The 23,488-nt window shown below is 43.8% G+C and overlaps 3 protein-coding genes across 4 annotated transcripts; all 3 read right to left on the bottom strand.

Annotated features, from left to right (window-relative positions):
• Positions 1-488: 488 nt before the first annotated feature.
• Positions 489-6,852, bottom strand: slx9 (SLX9 ribosome biogenesis factor). Its single transcript, XM_063877402.1, has 6 exons — positions 6,507-6,852; positions 5,950-6,082; positions 1,948-2,016; positions 1,208-1,382; positions 909-974; positions 489-831 (listed from the first exon to the last, which is right to left on the bottom strand). The coding sequence occupies exons 1-6, from the start codon at positions 6,696-6,698 to the stop codon at positions 705-707; spliced, it is 762 nt and encodes a 253-aa protein (XP_063733472.1). The 5' UTR covers positions 6,699-6,852; the 3' UTR covers positions 489-704.
• Positions 6,853-7,208: 356 nt separating this feature from the next.
• plcd4a (phospholipase C, delta 4a) lies at positions 7,209-17,797 on the bottom strand. The gene is given in 18 exon segments (XM_063877394.1): positions 7,209-8,179; positions 8,387-8,536; positions 8,631-8,763; positions 8,853-9,031; positions 9,194-9,310; positions 9,419-9,575; positions 11,288-11,455; positions 12,161-12,313; positions 12,824-12,968; positions 13,074-13,275; positions 13,375-13,606; positions 13,696-13,825; positions 14,019-14,247; positions 14,332-14,490; positions 14,908-14,958; positions 15,580-15,605; positions 15,607-17,456; positions 17,689-17,797. Coding segments are annotated over 17 exon segments (2,358 nt in total). The 5' UTR covers positions 15,642-17,456; positions 17,689-17,797; the 3' UTR covers positions 7,209-8,087.
• A 1,205-nt stretch (positions 17,798-19,002) lies between these two features.
• Positions 19,003-22,478, bottom strand: LOC134860634 (histone-arginine methyltransferase CARM1-like). Of its 2 annotated transcripts, XM_063877400.1 has the most exons (8): positions 22,370-22,478; positions 22,039-22,156; positions 21,753-21,878; positions 21,495-21,664; positions 21,317-21,421; positions 20,831-20,941; positions 20,234-20,411; positions 19,003-20,130 (listed from the first exon to the last, which is right to left on the bottom strand). In XM_063877400.1, the coding sequence occupies exons 1-8, from the start codon at positions 22,463-22,465 to the stop codon at positions 19,802-19,804; spliced, it is 1,233 nt and encodes a 410-aa protein (XP_063733470.1). In that variant the 5' UTR covers positions 22,466-22,478; the 3' UTR covers positions 19,003-19,801. The 2 variants fall into 2 exon arrangements, with proteins under 2 accessions (XP_063733470.1, XP_063733471.1); XM_063877401.1 differs by lacking the exon at positions 19,003-20,130 and having other exon boundaries at positions 20,248-20,411; positions 21,322-21,421.
• Positions 22,479-23,488: the final 1,010 nt, after the last annotated feature.

Below are 23,488 nucleotides of genomic sequence, written 5' to 3'. Positions count from 1 at the left end.
GTGTGCCGTTGCTGCAGCTTTTGTCTTCCTCTGCTGTGGACTTTCAGTCAAATATAAGCAGATTAAAGCTTCGCTCGCTGCTCCTGATTTAAATAACTTCTCAAAAAAGTGGCAAAATAATACATAATCATTACATTTCATCGGGCACTGCCACGTTGGCGGAGGGTTTGTCCGAGGGGAAGGATTCACAGGACTTTTTAATACAACGGGAGATTTCCTTATTTTCTCATAACCATAAAATATGAAAATGAGAAAATGAACGAGTCATTACAAACTTCAAACGTCAACAACGAGGAATCATAAAATGGTATCGTATGATGCAGCGAAAAGTCAAATACAGAGGTGTTATTATTAAATATTAAAGAAGCCCCCACATCTCCCAACACGTGGATGCACATTTACATAGATCAGTGCAGTTGCTATGGTTATTACTGATGAGTCACTCTGATCTTATAGTCACTATCAGAGAGATGAGTGTGTGGGTGGACAGAAATAAGGCGTGTGTTTGTATATGATGCTGAGAGCCAATAAAAACAAAGTGTAGCAGAAAACACACAGAAGCTCAGAGTTAACGGTTTATTACTGAAGAGGAGGAGGAGTGGAGTGAAGTACAAACACTACGCTTCTTCTTCACCTCTGTGTGGAGCATGATTCAGTCAGGGAAAGGGGGCGTCTGTAGATGAGTGTCTGTGGAGGATCTGCTGTTAGCTGGGCCCCTGCTCTTCCTCCTGCCTCATCCTCTTCCTCAGCTGCTCCCCGATGTCCGCCAAAGGGTTCATCTTGGCGGAGAGCGTCTTCACCGCGCTGTCGAACCGGCTGCTCTCCGTTTCCCTAAAAAGCAACACACGTGTTCAGCTGTGTGGAGGACGCATGTAATATGAATGGTGACGGTGAGGAAATGTGCTCACAGGAATCGGCGTTTCTGTGACTGTTTCATCTGGCTGAAATCTGTCGGCTCAGGCCTCTTCACCGGCCTGGAGGAAAGACACAGAAAACATTTTCAACTCAAGATGTTGAGCGAGTTAGGATCAGTGGGCAGCTGCTATATAGAGCCTGGGAGTCGTCATCCAGATGTGTGATCATCCCTCACTGCATCCTTTAATCTAAATGATATTTAAACATCTGACTCTTCTCAAGGACAGGAGAAATGTGATAATTATGCGGCACCTCACTGGATGCCTTCCAGAGAGGTCACCTTGGCACTTACACTTTGTTTTTCCGGCTCTTGCGCCGCGCTGCGGGGGCCGTGGTCGAGGGCGCGACGAGCTGAAAGAGCTCCGGCAGGGCGTCGGCCAGCGGCCTCATGTCCCCCACCACCGGCGTGGCCTGCCGCCGGGCCTCCGCCGCCTGCTGCTCCTTCGCCTGTTTGATGGAGCTGATCTCTGAGAGGAGGCAGAGCGGGACATGCTGAACCACAGGATACCTCACTGGTATAATGCTAGGCAAATTACAAATGGTGTGGTGCATTTTCACCTGCGCCCTAGTGGTTTCAAAAACTAAAAAGGTTCATTTCTAATCACGAGCTTCTCATCAGTCTGTACGAACACACTCCGGTCAGACTCTAGCGTCCATTATCTGAAATAAGGTCTGATTTCTTTCTAATTTTCTTCTAATTCCTGAAAACGGTCAGCGTTGGGTTTCGGCGGCATCGAGCCGCGCGGCCATTAGCACCTAATTAGACGCCAGAACAGGATACGTGTTGTGTTACTCGGGAATTGATTGGCTCAGCAAAAGGTTTGGTTTCAGGCCTGATGATGATTATGGGACATGGTGGCGGCGCGGTGAGGAATTCAAATCCAAATACAGACTGACCCACTCATGGACCAAAAAGCCCCGAACTTCATCTATCAGGTCCACTCGCAGATGTTTCAACTGGCCAGCAAAAGACATCAATAAAATAAAACAGTTCAAACTTCTAATTTGTGTTTATTCATACTAGGAACTCACTGTTCATCCATCGATCCCTCCTCTCCTTCATCTTCTCCTTCTTTGTCTTGAGTTTCTTATCTTCTTGGCCTGTGAAAACACACACACACACACACACAGGTCACATTAAACCCCGCTGCATCGGCTGATAGTTTAACAGGGAAAAAGAGACAATTTATGAATGTGTTAAGGATACATCAAAGGTGAGAGGAATGAAGCCCCCCCTCTCTAAGTGATCTCTTTACAGCTGGATCAGCGACACAATCGGGGGTTTGATAGAAGAATCGACAGCAGTCTGTAATATATGAATTATGTCTTGTGCGTCTCTAAAAGAACAAATACCAGTCTACATAGAATATATCTGGGTTTTATTGACCAAATATCTGTTTTGGTTGCTTTAATTTTCCCCTTTATTGAATGCCCTGTCGGATAAGTAATGGGATGTGTTGGCTGGCCGTGTTCCTGTCCATCGATTGGTGTCAGGGGTCAGAGGCAGCACACAGGCCGCATGTCATTCCAATGAGCACAGCAGGATGTGATGGGTCCACTCTGCGCCGGCCTATTGATCCCTCTTCGCCCGACTTCAACACCTAGCATCGGTAGATAACAGCTCTGGTTCGCCGCGTAAATAAATGCAATCTCCAGAAGGTAGAATGCTAATTTTAGGGCAAAATTCCTAATTTACGGACCCCGTTTTCACCTACACACATCTCATCGCTGCCCACAGCAACATCTCCGTCCTTTTGGAAGAAACCCCACACCTCTGGACTTTCCCTCACGCCCCTCTGTGAAAACCACCCTTTGAATCATTCAATCGCTGCTTTAATTGATCTAAAATTCAATCAATTAACGAATATTTATTGACGTTCGACTGCCCTTTGATCCCCAGAACGCACATAGAAAAACTCCACAGGAAAAACCAGAGTTGATGGCGCAGAAATGGAAAAAGTGTTCCAGGACTTTGAGATTTCTTCTTATAATACAAGTACTAAATATTCCGTGTTAAGTTGACGACATCAAATGTGTCTTCAGATTTGGAGGACCGAGGCACAGGATGTCTGAAACGGCGGAAAGAGTACAACAATCAGGGACAGGAGGCAAAAACATGGCCGACAGACGCTCACCTGTGTCTCCAACAACCAGCTCGACCAATAGAACAGTTCCTCTGCTGAGATACCTTTAGAGTTATGGTACGAACAATATTTGTGGAAATATTCTCCGGCTGTGTGTTCAGACAGGCCCGCTATCTCCGGAGACCCTGGCAAGCCTTTATCTGGCCCCCCCCCCCACGCCGTGTTCCTGCTGCTGTTTGCAGTCAGAGAACAGGCAAAGATAGGCATCTGTAGTGCTGACTACAATGTGGGTCGAGGTGGGGAAATCTGATCTCTCGTGAGTGGGTGGGGGTGCGGCGGGTGCTTTACCACCACACCGTTCCCATCGGGAGCATCGTCTTCCCGCTGTTAGATGAAATGGATAGCTGTGATTACCCACATCCACCCCCCCCCCCACCCCAATACTGCCCTACTCACGCTCAGGACTGACAGATAAATAACCCAAATGCATATTTTGATTAAACCTTTTATAAACAGAATTCTTAAGATGTGTAAATTCACTTAAACGGGAGATCAATGGAGATGTACCTGGGGGCTACAGATAGATTTGTGATTCATTTTTGCACCAAGGTTTTCTAGAAATAGCTGTAGGGTAAGGGTTGATAAGTCCTATCTGAATCCAGAATGCGTATTGTAAATAAATCCCCTTAAAGCTCAACCTTAAACAATAAAAACACAAACTCCTGTTGAATTTAATTTGTCCGAAAGGAAAAAGAATACCGATGTCTACATTCACATGCAAAACATTGAAACCCCGTGTGGTTTCTACTTTCTTAAACCCATTGTGTGTGGAGCTACGGAAGAGGAGCTGCCACTGTATTGTGAAATCCTATCGTAACGTATATTAGGAAAAGGGTAAGAAATCAAAACGTTCCCAAGCTTTAATCGTCATATATGCTAATCTAAAGTCTAAATACTAAATACCTACCATAACTAATTCAAATAAAAGGTAATAATAAGTAATAAAAACCCTACAGTGGAATAAAACACTTATATATTGCAATAATATATTTATATGTGAACTATATATAGAGATAATTATTACTGTATTTATTTTTAAATTTGTATTAATGTAATTCCTGAACCATTATTTACTTTTCATGGCACTAATTTATGCATTTCTTGTATGTTGTAAAGTATGTGGATTCTGGACTGTTGTGCAAATGACAATAAACCTTTGAATTTCCTCACCATGACGAGTAAGAGATAAGCCCCTTCTCTCACTTTACTGCTATGGCATTTAATCCAAATTTAGATGTAAAAAGGATGCAATTCAACATAACTTTCTTCTGTATACTCTCTCAGAATGAAGTGAACCTTCAATGCTGTTGGTGCTCTAACGCAGCAGTAATAGTCCTTCCCGGTGTTTGACAGAGACATATGACTGCAGAGTGCTTCCCAATGAGGCGTGAATGTCATGACTTTTGAGTTCCAGGGAGGCGGGGAGCCGTCACACCGCCAGCCAATCACAAGCCTCCTGTCTGCCTATATGTCCTCACGCTCTGATGAACAACACTGCCAATGTGACTGCTGGACTCTTCTGTAGCATCTTACTCAAAGTACATCTGGTATTCTGTGCGTTTCATACGTGTATAATGTCATTTAATAAGCACTGTGGGTTGCTTCCATTCCATTAAAGGATAATTGGCCCATCAGCCTTGAACCGAAGAGGAGAGAAACAACAGACGGGTAAATGAGGAGGAACATGGGCGTGTTGAAATGATGATGAACATGCAGGAGAGGAGAGGGAAACGGTCCTGAGATGCAGGGTAGAGGAAGAGGAGAGTCTTTGGGGAGCTGACCTCAGATTAAAAAGGAGCAGGGGTCTTCCCTCAGGGGTCCGTCAGTGATACGACACCGCTAATAAGACTGCAGACAGAGCGCTTTGTCAGGAGGCTCAGATACACTGATCTAATATCCTAAACATCACCTCAGAGAAACAGATCGTTATTAAATAACACTAATTAAATACGGGTATTCCCTCTAACGTTGCATATCATTTTGCAATTGCTAGATCAGTCAAAAAATTATCGCAATTAGTTATTTCTTCCAACGTGTAGCAAATACATTCATTGCTAGGGGAAATGAGGTTCACTGCGATGCGTTCAAGGACTGAATATGTCCAATACTCCATTCTCTGCATTGGATCTGGTCCATCGTTAAAGAGAGGCAGCCGCAGTCTCAGTCTTCCACTGATGCAGCTAAACCGTGATTTCATGCATGAGCTAAATTTACACTCTGCTGCTCTATAAATAGCAGCGGGCCGTTGTCTGCTGAGGCTTCATGCAGCACGGCGTGCGTAGCAACTACGCCCACCTCCACACCTCCAACCCCCCCCCCCCCCCCCCCCCCCCCCAGTCAGCCTCAGAGATGCTCCACAGCTCTGCATACTTTGGATCATCTCCAAACAGGTCTCTGTTGCAGAGCTGGAAGGAGATGATCCTGCTGTCATGTCAGTAAGTGACACAGAACCCCCCCCCCAAAAAAAGGTGTTATAGAGTCTGGGTGGTGCTGATGAAGCGGGAGGACAATCACAAGTCCGATGCACCATCTAGTGGCCAGAGAGTGTAAGCACATCTTCAGAATGTGGTGTAGAGGTACTGCCTGGACTGGGTTTTCTTTTAAGCTACTTCCATTCTTTTTTTAAACGTATTTTATTAATGCAGTAGGCGGACACCTGATGTATTAAAACAAAAATACTCTTTGCTTTTAATTCATTTATTAACACTTGTTGTAAGCTCTGCTATTCTGTAGGTCTAGCCTAAATGTAAGTGGACTCATTTCTGATCCTAAATATTTTGGTTTCTTCCAAAACATGGAAACTGAACATCCAGTGTGTTTATAGTCTGACCTGTCACACTTCAGATTACTTGTTTTTTGTATCTATTTTTTTATCTTTTCAAGGCCTTACCTGTCTTAGCAGGTGCTGGTGCTGGTACTGGTACATGTGGAGCTTCTTCTAACTTCAGAGTCTGTACCAGGGCCTCTGGAGATATGTGAGTGCCGGAGAAGATCCCAGAGGGGAAGGAGCTCTGTCCCAGGGCCTGTGGAAGTTCACAAAAGTAAATAAATGAGTAGAATTATTTTTATAATCACTACAAGCTGCCCCCTTACTTTGATAATTGTACCCTAACAAGAATCTGTAACGAATGAATGATTTCTGATTCAGATTGTCATTGAAAGCATCATTTCAGCCTCACAGTCTCGATTCAACTCCTTACATACAGGGCCAGTGGTTTTGGTTACACCTTTTTTTATTTCATTACATTTTGTTCACCTTAATTGCCTCAAAAAATAGGAGAATTTCAAAATAAAGGTAACATTAACATAATTGTCATCGTTCGATAATCGAAACCCATTCATAACAAAGACGTGTTTTTCTAACGGTTTAACTATTATTTGCCGGGCTAAAACACGTTGACTACATGTATTATTTTTCATATTTACCGAGCAGTTCTCACAACATACCTGTCTGACGTTGTTGTTGTTATTCTCCAGCAGTGGGGGACCGGTTTTGTGTGGTTCCGCAGCAGCAGCAGCAGCAGCCGCCGCGGCGGGCTTCTCTACCGTCGGACTCGGCGCTGATAACACGGACTGTGTTTGCAGCTTCACGGCCTCCTGGTGAAGCTTCTGGCGGACGTGTTTAATTTTCCCCACCATGTTTATAAATGTCTTAACCGGGACAACTTCACATTAATCTCAGCTGTTTCACACAAAACACTGTGATGCAGCTCCCCGTGTCGACAGCATGTGACGTCGTCAAGCCCGCAGCATTACGACCGGAAGTAGATTTCTTTCAACTCATCTTTAAAACTCAAATGTTATTTTGAGGAATATTACATTTGTGAGAAAAGTACTTTGCGATTTACTTTTAAAATATACTACCACTTTAGTGTTGTCAATGGATGTTGTATTTAAAACACCTATACATAAGTCCATAAGGCCTTAATGTCTGAATAAAAGTGTTATTCTGAAAGTAGAATCCGGAATTGCCTGTTTCTTCTCCGGGGAACTTCATTGTTGACATGACAAGCGTGACTGGTGTCCCAGTTTAGTCAGTCGGTGGAAAACGGTGCAAAGCGAAGGTTCCGCATGCTTTTAATTGCTATATGGTTCCGCTGTCCTACTGGTAGTGATTTTTAGCATAAAGGATAAAATAGTTGCATTAAATTAAATGAAAATCATTTTTATTTGCATTGACAAATCAATATGAGGTCTTTTATAATAATAATTTTTAAAAAACAGCAAATACACACTTCAATGTGCTAATCTGTACAGTGCATATGAATGTTTCCATGTATACAAAAATAGACATATCAAAAACACATTTACACAAAAGGGTAGTATACATACACATATATACATGCCACAAAAATAACATAGAGACTACGCATGAGTAAATTCAGCCGGTCACTGTAGCTACAGATGTATAAGGATGTTACATGAAGATGTTTATAAGAGTCAGGTGTGGAGGAAAGCAGCCACCGTCAACAACATGAAGGTACACAGAAGGTACTACACTAGATTATGGTTTTCTTTCAAATAGTTTGTGCTATACTGCATATTTAAATACCTAATAATCCAAAGAGGGTACATGGACTTGAACTGTAAAACTCTCACAATTATAAGAATATTAGCCAAAGTAAAAGCAGGGTCTGTGAGGTCAGACAGAAGTGCTGTTCATAAAAGAAAATACTGAGAGGAAATATAAATCCTGATCTTAACTTATTGGTGGCACATTCTTCTCTATAACACAATATTTCAGCAGAAATAAAGTCCTTGTGCTACAGACATCGAACATGAGCAGCAAATTTCAAGTGAATCACAGGAAAAACTATAGTGAATGAAGCAGAAAACATGCATATCTTATACACATCTGCTGCAAAAGAACCACTAAATATTTGGCGTAGTATTTATTCACATCAAATAATAATTCTAATCATATTAAATACTGTTTTAGGAGCTATAGGTGTGTTCTACAGGAAGGAATGACACTAATAACTAAATAATATGTCATTTTATTCCCCCCACTGTGAAAGGGAAGACGGTTTATTCCAGTTCTGTGATCCTGATGTGTACGAATAGGGAGGAGGGGGGAATACTGGTTCCATCTTTGGACAAAAGGTGAATGTGACGATAACCTGGGAACACAAAGAAGAGCTAGAAGATTAGAGGGTATTTTTTCTTAATGTATTAATACAAGGAAGGACAACAACTGCATTCTGGAGGCTATTCTTTGAGGGGAAATGTAGGTTTCTAAGCTCTGTATCTTAACTGAGAAGACTAACTATGGTCTTAAATAAAATGTACAAAGTAAAGTTTGAAAGAAGCTGTAGAAGCGTCCTTACCTTGCTGCATGCAGATCAGAGGGAGTGTATACTGGCCCACAAAGTCATTTTTGGATGTCTTGTCGTAATCTTCCACTACAAAGCGCACCATGGCCAGCTCAGGGGTGTGGATGGTGAAGCGCAGAGTGTCATACCACACAGGATTAAACCCTGAAGAGAGGACAAATGCTTCAATGTCAGCACCCAAGTTCTACTTGAAACTGAGCCTGGCATTTTAAAGTTACACTCCCTCTCCATTCTGTACCGTTGTTATCGATGTATCTGGTCTCCTGTTTGGCCTGGTCCATAAGAACACCGTGGATCTCCACTCTGACCAGAGGATCCACGATGGAATCCTCCTTAATATTGACTTTGGGCAGCTGCTGACCACTGATCACCTTAAACACACCCATACACAGACTTGAAGAAAGCAGTGAATGGATAAACTGCCGGGAAACACCTTTCTTTCTTTCCCAATGTTGTGTACCTGTATGGTGAGGACAACAGGTTGGTAGCCTTCCCGTTCGTGAGGTGCCTCAGGGTCGAATCTTTTCTCTGCCTCTCTCATGAACCCGGGCTTTAGGACGTAGCCGCAGCTGTTATTCTGACGAAACAGTCCGTCGTTCAGATCCATCCCCTCCCCGGCAGTCTGGTAATTCAACGCAACTGTGTGAAAAGGAAAATAAATTAGCCTTTTTGACTCAAGCCAAGAAAATATCTTCATGCAAACCGAAAGCCATTGGAATATCAACAGTTTTTTTTAAAGAGAAAATATATAGAAAGGGTGCTTTATGGATATAAAGCCATCTATTTTTCAGTTGTAGTCACCAATTTGGCACCCAACATTCCACATTTCCTGAGGGTTAAAATTGGAGGAGTCAGTCCTGAAGCCGCTGGGATAAACCCTGGTCAGCTGCTGTGAGTTATGGTGCACAAAATCGGCCCCTAAAAAGGAGATAATATCAATATCAAAATCTATATCTTAATACAGTATTCATCATAAGCCTACATAACAATGTGTAGAGCAGACGATAGAGCTGAGGCCCAACTCACCAGCCTCTCTCAGGTGCTTTCGGGCCTTGGACTCAGTGAAGGAGGCCACCTCGTAGAACTTGGAGTGGATGCGGGAGTGTTTGAAGTTGCTGAAGTGGACACTTTTGCAGTACACCACACAGTCTGACAGCTCCTTGGACAGACGCTGCTTTGACTTCTATGAAAAGAAGAACAACAAGAAGACAGAGGAAAATGTAAAAAATGAAAGGTCCGAGAAGCGGCTGCAGTTCGGCTGCCTAGGATGAAGCCCAAACCCAACGATCCAAAAAGGCATCCTCGTCATTTACATATTAGAGTCACATCGAGGTCAATTGACTCACAACCATGTAATAGGGTGAACCCTCGAGATGCACCCTGTCATGGATGGAAGCTCATCGTAACCCCCTCTTGAATTGTGCAAGTGATACTCTATCATGATGCCAAAGCTAAAGCAGGTGTGCTGCCAGGGGAGCGTCCTTGACTGTAGTGATCAGAGGGGTAGTGGACCCAAACCGCACAATGACAGCGAGAGCACCCCTGCTTGCATGCCTGCCTGCCTCCACATGAAAACTGATCCGGCAGGTTTAGCCCAGGCTTCACGGCGTCACCGCTCCACCTTCAACCCGTCTACCAGACAGCCTCTCTGCAGACACCTACACCGTCAACAGGGGCCAAACTCGCCCCTGGCCTCACCTCTGGTGACGGTGTTGACAGGAGCCCCAGTGTGGCGTTTCATGCTTCTCAGATGCTAATAAATAAACATGACTTTAAGTGCCCAATGATTCCTTTTGCCAATTAGTTTGCTAATGACATCTAGGCATTTATCAGTATCCTCTAAGCCTTACACCCTAACACATCAACAGTTTCACAAATGGTACCAGGGCTTAATCCAATTAATACCCCATTTTTTTTCTGGGGAACAACATCTTCGACCTGTCCTATACCACAGACCTCATCCAGATTAAATGTGATATGCCAAAGCTTTGAGCAGACACTAAATGAACACTATGGATGCCAATCAGAAGCCATCCCGAGTCAACTGGTCCCATTTGTCAGAGATATGACTGACCCAAGTTTACTTTAGTTAATTAAAAGTCTTTAAATGAAATCTCCCAATTAAAGATTTGCAAAAGCTGATACTTAGATTTACATTCTATCCCTAATTAGAGACTCAGCATTTACAGCACAGGTGATTACTGACTGCGATTACTGCCGTTCAGTGTCAAATATCCCGGTTTAGAGGAGACTGTACAACTTTCACCTAGTTAGGGCCGGACTGGCATGACACGCCTTGGTCTTGGAGGACAGCAGCCATGAGATCCTCTTATCTGTCCTTTTTTTTTCATTGACTCCCTTTACACCTAGACTCAAACAGTACCCAAATGAAACTGAAGCGGATATATATGTCTCGACATCGCTGGATTTGGATTGAGTTCAGATGTGCACGGCTGGGGTAAAGGACACCAGTGTCACCAGTGTCACGAGTGGTTGACAGTGTGGAAGCCTCTTCCTTTCCTTTCCTTGCCTGCCTCTGTCTTTACCTGCTCTCACAGTGTAAACAGATCAGCTTATCTAACACCCAATGTCTGCTCCCTGACCTTAACCTCCTCTATTTTTCATGAGGGATGACTGGAGTTTATGCAATCCTTTTCCGCCGGATAAAAAGGCGGCCAGATTTCTGAAGGGATTACTACACAGCACTGACGGCGCACACCGAGGGGAATATCATGGACTGTACGTGTAGTCCAGTGGGATGTCAGGTTAGAGCTAGGACAGCAAATGGTCAATTATCCCCTATAAGCTACACTGTGTCTCTAGATGATTGTGGTTCTATATCAGACAATAATAGGCTGCCTGGGTCTGAGGACAAAAAGGTGTGACCTGACGTACCTTAACCCTGCGGCGGACACTCTCACGGTGGTGGTTATCTTCGTCAATGTCAGCCACCTCGTCCTCATCACTGAGCTCTCCGGTCTGAGAGTCCTCCGCCATGCCGTTGAAACTCTCCTCCAGACCGCCGATTTTCTTCGCCTTCAGAAGAATCTTCCCCTTCAGATCCTGACACAGGAAGTTCAAACCAGTCACATCCAGTCTAATGGTCAAATAATAACTATGCGGGACTATGTGTTTCCTACATTGTAAGAGGGGGAGAAATACTGTGGTTATGAATAATTCAGGGTGCGAGTGTTGCATGTAGACACAGATCATATGGCAGGAGAGTCTCTGACAGGCTTAGGGGGAAAGTGAAGGTGCCTTCTGGTTCCCTGAGCTCCTACCAGGCAGAGTATCCACTGTTACCACACAACCAGTCACAAACTGGTTAACTGGGATCACTTTACTGTTGGTTTTCTGACAGAAAATGATGGGACCAAGTGTGTTGCTTTATTGCCAGTCTGCTTTGAGTGACACATCTGCCAGGTTAGCTAACTTTATCTTGTTGCTGATATCACTGAAGTCTCTTTTTCACTGGTCCAAATCAATGGACAGCAGCACACAACCATCAAGGAACTGCTTTGCATTGATACTTGATAACTGGAACTCATTGAGTAGCACCTTGACACAAATACAGTACAATGGGTCAAGCTGTTGAACTGAACATTGGGATGCTATTTCGGATTAGCTCTGATATTGAGATAAAGTTGAAAAACTGTCACCGACCTCTCGTCACAGAACCAGTGTATTGCCTCAAGTCCTACCTGCAGGTTTACTAAAGGACAGAGTGTTTTCTTACACATGGAGTGGGTTGATTAAGACACTGCTCACCTCAGGAGACGGCAGCCTGGTGGGGGCCTTGCCGTCTAGTGTGCTTTTCAGCAGCTTGTCCCCGAGGATGTGGTTGAGGTGTTGGGCCATGACTCTCTGTTGCTCAACACCGCAGTGGTTCTCGATTGACAGGATGACTGGATATTCCGATGCCTGGGTGAGGAGAGGGGGAGGCTGTGAGTTGGTAATTGAACACTGGACAGCATTATCATGGGGGGAAAGCTAATACGCCCGATGCCATACGCCTGAGGGTTATGACTCGGTGGTAGAGAGACAGCAGAGGGATGGACAAGGGGTCAAATATTCAGCTGTGGACGGATGCTCATACACAACAGGTGCTTTCAGGCATGTAACCCTGGCAGCACAAGGCTGGCACTGTGTGGCAGATCCCTGGCTAGCTGACACATGGCTTTCAGATGGTGATCATTGTTTTCGCTCTCATGAATGTACAAGCGATTTGTTTTATACAGCTTATCTTGACAATGACAGTATAACAATTGCAATTCCAGCTCGTTGGGGTTATAAACTGTGCTGGAAAAGAATCATTTGGACCATCTCCATTCTGTGAGATAGAAAGCTTGGGTAGAAATGTTTTTCTACCTCATGTATTGATTAAACCGTTTGAAGATGAATTCACTTCTATTTTAACAGCTGATAGGCTACCTTGAAGGCGTAGTTGCCGACCGCGGTGACCACATCCTTGAAGAGTATCTTGGAGGTAAACGTGTGTCCATGATAGACGATGGGCTCTCCGTTGGCCCCATCCCAGCAGTCCACCTCCACACACCGACAGCCACGACTGAGAGCCCTGAGCAGCAAAATAAATCCAATATTTTAGCAAATATTGGTGTTACTGGGTATTTTCTTTGGTCATTTGAACACCAAAGAGACATTCCAGTGAGCCCAGCATTACCGTATGTATCCCTCCACACTGCTCTGTCCTCGGAGCTGGTCCTCCATCAGGTAGGTGTTGTGCGAGGAGGAGATGAAGTAATGGCACAGCGGCTGGCTCATGTCCTGGAAGATGCCCAGCCACTGTGGGTTGAAGATGGAGCCCTCAGCTGAGCCGAGGTACATCAAGAAACCATCAAACGTCATGGCATTCAGCAGCTTGGCTGGAAACACAGAAACTGGTGTCAGGACTTCACAATAATCTTCATTTCCTATGGTCTCATATCATCAGACAAACACTACCTACAGTGTCTGAACCGTACCTGTGTCAGAGGGCTCATAGCGCTCAATGAGCTGCATGGCGTGCCGCTGGATGTCGCCCCCTTCCAGCTGCTTGTCTCTCAGAAAGTCCTCCAAGTCTCTTTGGGATAACTTCTGGCCATCAAAGGAGAACTCCTGAAAAACCCTCAGCACGTCGTCTCGCTGGGTCAACATCTTGTAGAAAAGCACAAACTCGTCATCCTCCAGCGTGCCCGACTGGGACTTATCGGACATCTGAGGGAAAAGAGAGGAATTATGGATAGATGCAACAAAAAGCCAAGAAACCAAACCCTCCATAGTCCATATTTTTCAGTTTTTCTTACTGTGAAGAGTCGATGAGCATGGTGCTCGTTCATGTCCACATTCATCATCTTCAGTAGATCTTGCACTTCCTTGAAGTTCATCCTGCCATCGTTGTTCTTGTCTGCCTTCCTGAACCAGTCACCAATCCATCTGGGCACACCACTTCAGGAAAGTGTCACAATCAACAGTGGCGGAAGAGATCCTCAATAAGGAATGACAAGATGACTGGTCAGGGACACACCGCAGTGTATATTTTAAATGTATTACAGTACCGTACATAGTCAAGTACTAAAAGATCTACCAGAACAGCTAACACTTTGAATGACATTTAACTGAAAGATACTGGTCGAGTTTCTCCCGCTCCCCCATGTTCTCAAGGTTCTCTATCAGCTTCCTCATGCCTCTGATCCAGGACTGTGCTTCCTCGGTTGACTCAGCCACCAGGTCCAGGTTGCCCCTGCGGCCGCGGAAGACCAGCGTCAAGCATCGGTCGGCAGGGAACTCATCGGCGATGCTGAGGAGCACCTCGGACTGGTGGCCCTCCCGTATTGCCTCCACATCGCTCACTGAAACTGGGCACCAAGACACAGAGGGGATGGATCAGCTTTTGTCTTAGAAAATAGATGAATGACTCGTTGATATCGAGGTGGTCTTACATGTGGAGTGGGTGTTGCCAGCCTTCTTGGACTTGTACCAGATGGTCATGAAGTCGTCCTGCAGTTTGAAGTAGCGCTGCTTCTTCCAGGTACGAGATTTGATTTTCCTCATGATCGTCCCCACCAGCATGGACTGGAGGTTGTCATCCCCCTGGATGCCTGCAAGGTTAGATTTAGTCATTAAAGGTGATATGCTCAACTTTAAACATCCCACTTTGTGAAACAGGTCTAGGTTGCACATTGTCTACCAATGAGGCATGGAAAGTCCATTGTACCTGCAGTTTGGTTCACAATATGGCAATGGTATCTAGTGGTAGCCTTGCTAATATACCATGAAATATGCTATATTTTTCTGGAGGATTTATTCCAGCAGTCATTAGGCCATTTCAACCTTCAGATTTTTTTTAACCTTTGAATTTAAATGTTGTACATGCTCACCAAAACCATATCTCACCATTGCATGGACTTGCCTATGCTCCTGTATGTCATATAAAAACATATCCACTGTATGTCAGATATATTTTAAGATATTCTGAGGGGTAAACCATAATACCATTAGAAAAAAAACCGACTTACGGAGGACGCTCCCTGTGGAATCCATTCGTTGTTGTCTCACACTTCTGCCATCTGAAGAACATCCGTAAATGTTAGTCAGCCTTTGATGCTTTTACACGATATTATCAGCTATATGTGAGCTGGGTATAGAAGGTGGGTGTAGCTGCATTAGATGCACCATCAGCCCCCATCATTATCCCTCTCTAAGCTGCGCTGAATGTTTTCCCTGCCGTCCTGCACTTTTTGTTCTGTTTTGGGGTCGAGGTCACTAAGCACTGAACTAATCTTCCCAAATCCCTGTCATAGTCTCAGCATTCCTTTCACATATGACACGATTAACTCGGTCTAACTCGTGCTCAAAACATCAAGCAGTGTATATAATTTGGACTGTAAAACTATTGCATTTAAGACACTATTATTGGCTAGGACTGGACTGGCTCAAAATCCAAGTTCAGACAAAAATACAGTACTAGACAAAAATGCTGAGAGTATCTCATGTAACAGGAAGATACAATCGGGCTGTTTGCTGTTGTTGTTCACCTCGAACATCTCTTATATTATTAAAAAGAACATTTTTGCTGGAGCATCCACAGGTCCAACTACTACTGCACGTACATGGCAGTGTCTGTGTCATACACACTAACCCTAACCCTCATAATCATAAGCGATAAGCATTGGTTATTTGAGTCTGACCTGTTGCAGGATCATCCCTGAGTCCCGCGGGTGGAGCAGATCGTACTGCCGTCCCTCTGCATGCTGAGCTGCAACTAGTGAAGCGCCTCTGTGAAAAACACCTCTCCCCTCCTCTCCCTCCCAAAGCGAGAAGTGCAGGTTCAACAAAAAATAAGAGTCTATTGTTTAGGCTTTGAAATTATCATCGCATGAGGAAGTCAGTGACTGTATTTCTGTATCATTTAAAGGTACTTAATCTCCATCCATGCGACTTTATATTTATACTTTACTACATTTTGGAAGCACTCGTTGCTCCATTACATTTACTTAGTTACTTAAAAATTCATATTATAAGCTGAAACATCAATTTAATCAACTCTTTAATAGAAAAAGGCATGTATTTTTAGGGTAAGAGCAGCAGTATGGAGCTTTACGCATGAATTAATCAATGATCATGGTCCAGCAATATGTGTGATTCTGAAAGAATTATTTGGAATATTTAAGCATCATTTGAGGTCAACACTTTGTACTTTTACTGAAGCAAGACCTTGAATGCAGGATGTTCTGAATTGTACACTTAAGTATAGCTATATTCACTTCAATAAAATATCTGAAGGCCTCTTTCACTTCTGTTTGGTGGCTGTGTTATTTGTTTTAAAAAGTGTTTAAAGATGCATCTTGGGTACTTCAAGCCTCCACGTGGCTTTGAAGTTATAAATGAAGAGGCCAAGTCCTTAAAAACCACAGACAATTGAAGAGAAGTAGATCATTTGTCTTCTAATTCATGTATTTAACGACATAATGCTTTGCTGTGCGCTTTAATCAGACGTTTTCCAACTCAGTGAAACCTACAGTGAGAAACGGACTCACGTGTCGAGTCATGTTACTAAACCCCGCTCATCAATCTTTGATCAGGACAGTTTATCTGCAGCTCTGAGGACAGGACAGCGGGGAGAGTGTCAACGTCTAATGAACAACGTGCCCCCAAATTCCCTCTGACTTTACCCATGACTGATGCACCTGAGAGCGCACACACGTACGTTTGTAAGATTTGAATATTAATATCTGCGGTCTTCATCTGGGCCCCCATCTCAGGTTCTGGGGCCATTAATAATCTACAGGTGCAGATCAGCTTCCAGCTCAAATGACACAGACGGAGCCAAGGCTGAAATGGAGGGGCTCCCTCCTCTCAGGAAGGGAAAGAAACTACATTACCCAGCAGCAACCTCAGGGTGTGGTACAGTATCGATATGAGGGCTCCCTCGACAAAAAAAGCAACTGGATTTTTCCATTTGATTACAGAATATTGGGGCGAACGTTTATACATACTTGATATCTACATTTCACTTTGAAAACAGAAGAGGTGTAAATAGCTACTGGACTTACATACCTCTACACAAAATGTACTATACATTATATCTACAGAGAGCTAATAGCTGGATTAGCTAAAACAGTCATTTTATCCCATCAATGACCGCTATTTTTTCAATGAATGGCACATTGTTTTGCTCCAAGATACCTGATATTCTAAATGTCACTCCTTTACTGTAATTAAAGACTGCAGCTCTGATACAAAATGTGGCTTTCACTGTGTGCATTCAAATGAAAATGTATACAGTTAATGAATGCAACATTTTATTACAACAAATTAAAAATGTGCACAGAGAAAAAACAATATACGAACTAAATAAAAGTTAGTTTACGACTAAATGCTGGTTTTGATGACATCATGATGTGTGTCCACAGTATGAATGTGGGTGGAAATATGAAGTCTGAAGTTAAACTGAAAGGATTCCTTGTTTTAAAATAGATTGTCTTTACCTTCACATTCAGCACAAACTGTACCAAAGGAGAAGAAAACAAGTCAAAGTGTGGGGGTGTGACATCTGATGAGGTTCCTGAGATGAAAGAGAGACATAAAAACATCATCAATCTGGATTTTCACTAATATTTCGTATCATATTTCACTTTTCTATATCGTTTCACTTTTACATGTTATTATTCCAGATGTGTGCGCCTGCTGCCCCCGTGTGGACGTTTCTCTCAGTGCATGTCTTAATCCCTGCTTTACGTGTGTGCGTGTGTGTGTGTGTGTGTGTGTGTGTGTGTGTGTGTTGTGTTCCTGTTCACCTGTGTTCTCCTCGCTCTGCACCCGGAGGAGAGAGCCGGTCTGCGGGGGCTCTACCACGACGCTATCCTGCACACAGTCACTTCACACTTATAGTCTGTCGCAAACAGAAAAGCAGCTCAGAGGAACTCAGGTCTGGTTCCAGTGAAGACTCTGAAACGTCAGGCACAGATTACATCCATTCACAGTCAAATCAAATTCAAATTGTAATGCGATCAGAGAAGGGACTAACCTGAAGAATGGGTTCTTGAGGTCCAGGGCGTTCCCTGATGTGAAGCCTGACTGGTCCACTGTGGCGTTGATGTGGATGTCATAGCTCTGCCTGCAATGTGTATTATAGGTAAATAAAAACAAGTTTAAAATCTAAATCTCTTGTTGTTTAAAGGATTTCAGAGTAAAAATGTGTGAGCACCTGCTGTTAGCGACCATCAGCACAGTCCCAGTCAGAGTTTGTCCCGGCTTGGCGAAGAGCGGCGTCTGCAGCAAACACCTGACCTGAGACCAGCGGGTCAGAGGCTCCGTGGGAGCTGTGGAGAGCCATACTGCTGACCTACACACACACACACACACACACACACACACACACACACACACACACACACACACACACACACACACACACACACACACACACACACACGCACACAACTATCATTTCCTTATGTCTCCTACTGGTGGATAAAAGCAGAACAATATGGGTTTCTTACTTGGACCCTACATAGGCCACATCGAACCAGAAGGCCAGGCCGTGGATGAGACCCGACTGCAGGAGTGTGAACACAAAGGGAATCTCTATTCTGGAAGAGAAAAGTCATATTTTAGCCCCATGTTCAGTAATTCTGCATAGATGATCATTCAAATCATTGGTGGCATTAGTAATACCTAACTTTTCACCTATTGCACTGGGAATAAATCCTCCTATAACTGCATTAGAGTCCTATAAATGCTTATATATTTGAAATGCACTTAAATTACAGTATAAAAACATTTAACCTGTTTAAATCTTCAGCTTTAGCTTCCAGGAAGTTGATGCAGTGTTTGACTGACTTGGCCATCAGGACCTGCATCTCAAACGTGTCCTGAAAATGACGGTAAATCAACATATTTTTATTTAAAATCCATTGAATATACATTTCAAATTAGACCATGTAAACATTCTCTTCAGGCCAGAAAAGCTACGAGCCTATATGTTTGTACAGAGATGGACATAACTGATATTATGGGCTGTAATTGTGATTGCATAGCAAAGCCTTTGTGGTTTAAAGTGAATGTGGTTTTACTTCACGTACCACTATAGGCTGCCTGAAGAACTCATCCATTGCAGCGCTGTGAAGAGCGCTCAGGTTAACCCCATAGAAGCTTCTCTGCTGCCTGAGGAAAGAAGAGTGATGCTCGCAAAACTACCAACTCTCATGGAGCCTCCTTTTAGATTTTAGGTTAGATAACAAATGTGTAAAGCCAAAGAATGTTACTGTTATCGGTCCAATAGTGTCACTGCTAAAGTGGTTTTGCTTAAGATTGTAGTTAACCTTCATTCCTCAAGGCTGACTGAGCCTGACACACACACACACACACACACACACACACACACACACACACACACACACACACACACACACACACACACACACACACACACACACACACACACACACACACACACACACACACACAGATATGCTTGCATACACTTGTGCACAAACAAACTGCACAACAGAGGTTGCATTGTAAGCACAGCTTTTCCAGAAATACAAGAATATAATCAGCATCTGTCCGTGCCAAATGCTTAAACATTGTGACCAACATTATGTAAAGAGGGAACGGTGTTTGAGTTATTGTGTGACAGCGATATCTAATGATATTAGCATGCTAAAGGGCTAGCACCGGCACATGCTGTCTTGTAATACCACTAAGCTAATAGCTAACGAGCTGACAAACCATCAAATGGAGACCAGAAAACATTTTTCTATAAATTATGATCCAGTTTCACCAAAATTAAACGACTGCCATAAAGGATCACACACTTCTTCAGCAAAGATAACTCAATGATTCTTAAAAGTACAAATCAGCCTACAAAAACCCATATCAGTCAAACCCTTGGTTGGTCTGTAAGAGTCAGGACTGGACTGAAACGGAGCGTTTTACACCCGGCAGGAAACATGCCTGACTGAGGTCAAGCACGGGGGAATGTGTGTGTGTGTGTGTGTGTGTGTGTGTGTGTGTGTGTGTGTGTGTGTGTGTGTGTGTGTGTGTGTGTGTGTGTGTGTGTGTGTGTGTGAGAGACAGGGGAAGAAAGGGAGCCTGTGTGTTTGCGTCCTCATGCATGGAGCTGTGCTTTGTGTGTGAGAGAGACCAGAAAGTAGCCCGTGCGTAGTGTTCGAAGTACAGCTGCTCGTCACTGAAGGGAGCCAGATGAATATCTCCGATGGAGGGAAACATCAGACCTGGAGGGACAGGGAGGTCGGAGAGAGAAAATGAACATTAAAAGTCTGATAGTAAATGTTTTGTTACTCAGTAAGCTGGGTTTGCATTGTTATCTACTCCTACCATTGGGTTTGAGCCATTTTCTGGCATGCAAGAAGCTCTCCAAGAGTCTATCACTGAGCAGCATGTATCCCATTGGCTCAGAGACAATGACATCTACAGGCTCAGGACATATGACCTCCTCCACATTGCCTTCTAGGACCTCGATCCGCTCAGACATACCGTTACTCTGGACCAGGATCTGCACGGAAGACAATTAAACATTAAATATCCACAGGACACACTTCCTGTTTCTACAGAAAGACTCTTGATGTGTTGAGCAATTCCTGATTACGTGCCGTGTAGGAGGTAGATCTGACTCTGCAGACATGATCCCAATAAATCGGTTTATGCCCAGCAGTGTATGCGCCAGCATCTCTCGGCAGCCCTTCTGAACTTTGGGCCAGATGTTGCCGCAACCCATTAACTCCCCAGAATGCCACGCTCTGCATGAGATGTATGTACTCTGTGTGTGCGAGTGTACTATCTAGTACATTGCTGTGGTTTCTCCTTCTAGGCCAACACACACACACAGCATTCGCTCCAAAATCTAAGGTTAGTTACAGAGAGGCTTTATTTTCTGCAGTTCTAAAACCAGTGTCTGACATCAAATCGACTGACCTTCGTGTATTTGGCCATGGGGCTGGACTCAACAGTGTACACTTTGGTGGCCCCTGCCTGAAGAGCAAAGAAAGACAGAATAGCAGAACCACAGCACACATCCAGAACCACCTACAGACCGGAAGAGAAAGGGAGCTTTTAATGACAGTGCTCAAAAATGTACATACATATATATACACACATATACTGTCCTCAATCCCAAAATGTTGGGAGTGTTCTCTTACATCAAACCAACACAAGACATTTTTTCTTCTTCGGATTTCCTTGAAAATTCGATGACATCCAATAAAGGTCCCTACAGGAATGGAAGGGGTTGCCTTTTTGTCATATAAGTGTGACCCTCCCATCATTTATTTTCAACATTATCTTTCCATTCTGTGTAAGGAGCATTAATCTCTTGCATTTATTTAAATGACCTTGTTTTTTCACGACTAGGGATAACCAATTAGTATTTACTGGGAATAACGTGAGCACATGTGTTGTCACCTTGCCTCTGAAGTCACTCTCGTTGAGTAAAATGGCTTTTTGGTATGTGGCCGTCCTCGGGTAGTCCTGAAGCAGGATCTGCTGCTGGGACAGACAGCTGTGGAACTAAACACACACACACACAAGTTCCATTATTTTGTATCTATTCACCACAAAGTCAGAATTATTGATGGCCTACCTGGTAGTCCTGTGTCGGAGCATTCTCAGTCCTTGTTTCCAACATCATGGGATGTCTACGAGAAGGTGTTTGGCCTCCATCCTTGCTTCCTCTCGTCCCTACTTCGGTGCATCCTTTCCTCGTCCCGTCATCATCTCCCGTCTTCAGTAACTGCTGGAAGTTCTTCATGTCTGATAGTCGGAGAGGAAGGGAATAGTTGTTTGAACACCAAATCCCAGGATGATAGGCAGTATGGATTGAAGCATGTGTAGTACAAACCAGTTGGAGTTTTGAACTGCAGCAGAAGACTCAGCTTGCCTACGGTGACCAGGAAGGTCTGTCCTCCCACCTGGCAGCAGTCCATCTCCTCAGAGACAGTGAACTGGAAGACGGATGCTCTGCTGGCTGAACACAGGAAAAGACACTCTTAGATGAAAAGTCCATCAACCTCCCTAAGTTCTCCCACCCCTTTTCTACCTTTGACTTCACATGATGTCATTATGTTGTCGTACTAACACTCTCTTTGGCTGGGTTCTGGTGTGTGTGTGTATGTGTGTGTGCTCACCATCCTGCACAGTGAGCTGCTGCTCCTCCCGTCCAGTGGTGAGGAGCAGAGTGAGCTCCTGCTCCGCCCTCTGTCTGCTCACACTGACCTGCTGCTCCTGGCTCACCTCCTCCTGCAGCTACACCTCATTCAGAGCACAACACACCGGCTTATATCACTACACACCAGATGTAGGATGATGTCATTCAGGCGGCTTATTTAAATACGAAGAAGATTGTATTTTTGGTGCACAACACACCTCAGAAATCAGTCTTTTTAATTCAAATGCATCTAACAATCCCATCCCAGGTTCAGGAGAAAACAAACAGTAAGTGATAACCTCCAATGTTACCTCCTCATGTGTCTCCATGTGATCCTCCTCGGCCCTCAGCTCCTCCTGCATGGAGAACACTCGCACAGAGAAGGACTCCTCACTCTTCTCCTCCATTCTTCAATGTGAAGGGAAGCTGAAGAGGAGAGAGCAGAGGGGTGGAGATGGAGGAAAAGGGGAGGAGAGATGGAGGAAGGACTGGAAACACAATGTTTTTCCTACTTTTTGGGATTCATTTAGGGGTCTACTTTATTGCTGTGTTTTGTTAGTCTCTGTCTGACGGCCCTTTGAGGAAAAGATAAGTACACCCCTCTAAATCACCCAAAATGTAGACACTATTTTATGAATGGTGTGTAAACGATATTGTATAAGCAAGAAACATTTATCAGTTTCTATCAAGACTACTATTGTAGAGCCATTATTGCAACTGTATTAGGCCTATGTTAATTGATTACTACATTATGAGTCAGTAGAAAAGATGAAAGGGATTTTTCCTAACTTGACAACCCGAGATATTTGTGTTTGGCACAATGATGGTCAGGCATAATGTTTGTATCACGTTCTAAAGACTAGTAATGTTGACATTGTGCTCAGATTTACCAAATGAATAAAGCACAGGGCTAAGGTGGGAACAAAATGGACCTTCAACATGATGATCGTGCTAGAGGAAGAGTAATCAAGGATCTGTGTTCACATCAAAAATCCATCAAACCGTCCTAAAGTGAGGCTGTTGTGAAAGTAGCCAGAACAGCAGAAGAAGGCCTGTAGTTTACTTTGGGATCAGAACTTTGAGTTACCAAGAACACAGCATGACACTTATTGTGGGTCACACATCATGATGTCAGGGCAGCTCACACAGTGACACAGCTCTCTCTGCTGGATGTGTAGCCTCACTGCAGGAACACAGAGGAGCATCAGCTGATTGATTTACACACATAGCATGTCTGCTGTGTGTAAATGTCTAAAGAAAAATGGAGAAATAATGACAACTATGTTTCCACATCGATAAAGTCATTAAATACAATAAACGTTGCTTAAGTTACATGTTTCGTTTGACCCGTAGTGTGTTTAACTTGGATTAAAGTCAACTTCTACGAATAAAAATGCCCCCTATCTTAATTGATATGATTGTATAAATAT

Source organism: Eleginops maclovinus, chromosome 24, assembly GCF_036324505.1.
Source record: "Eleginops maclovinus isolate JMC-PN-2008 ecotype Puerto Natales chromosome 24, JC_Emac_rtc_rv5, whole genome shotgun sequence".
NCBI classification, from domain to species: Eukaryota; Metazoa; Chordata; class Actinopteri; order Perciformes; family Eleginopidae; genus Eleginops; species Eleginops maclovinus.
Note: the sequence above shows the minus strand (reverse complement) of the source record. Positions and strands in the feature narration are given on the sequence as shown.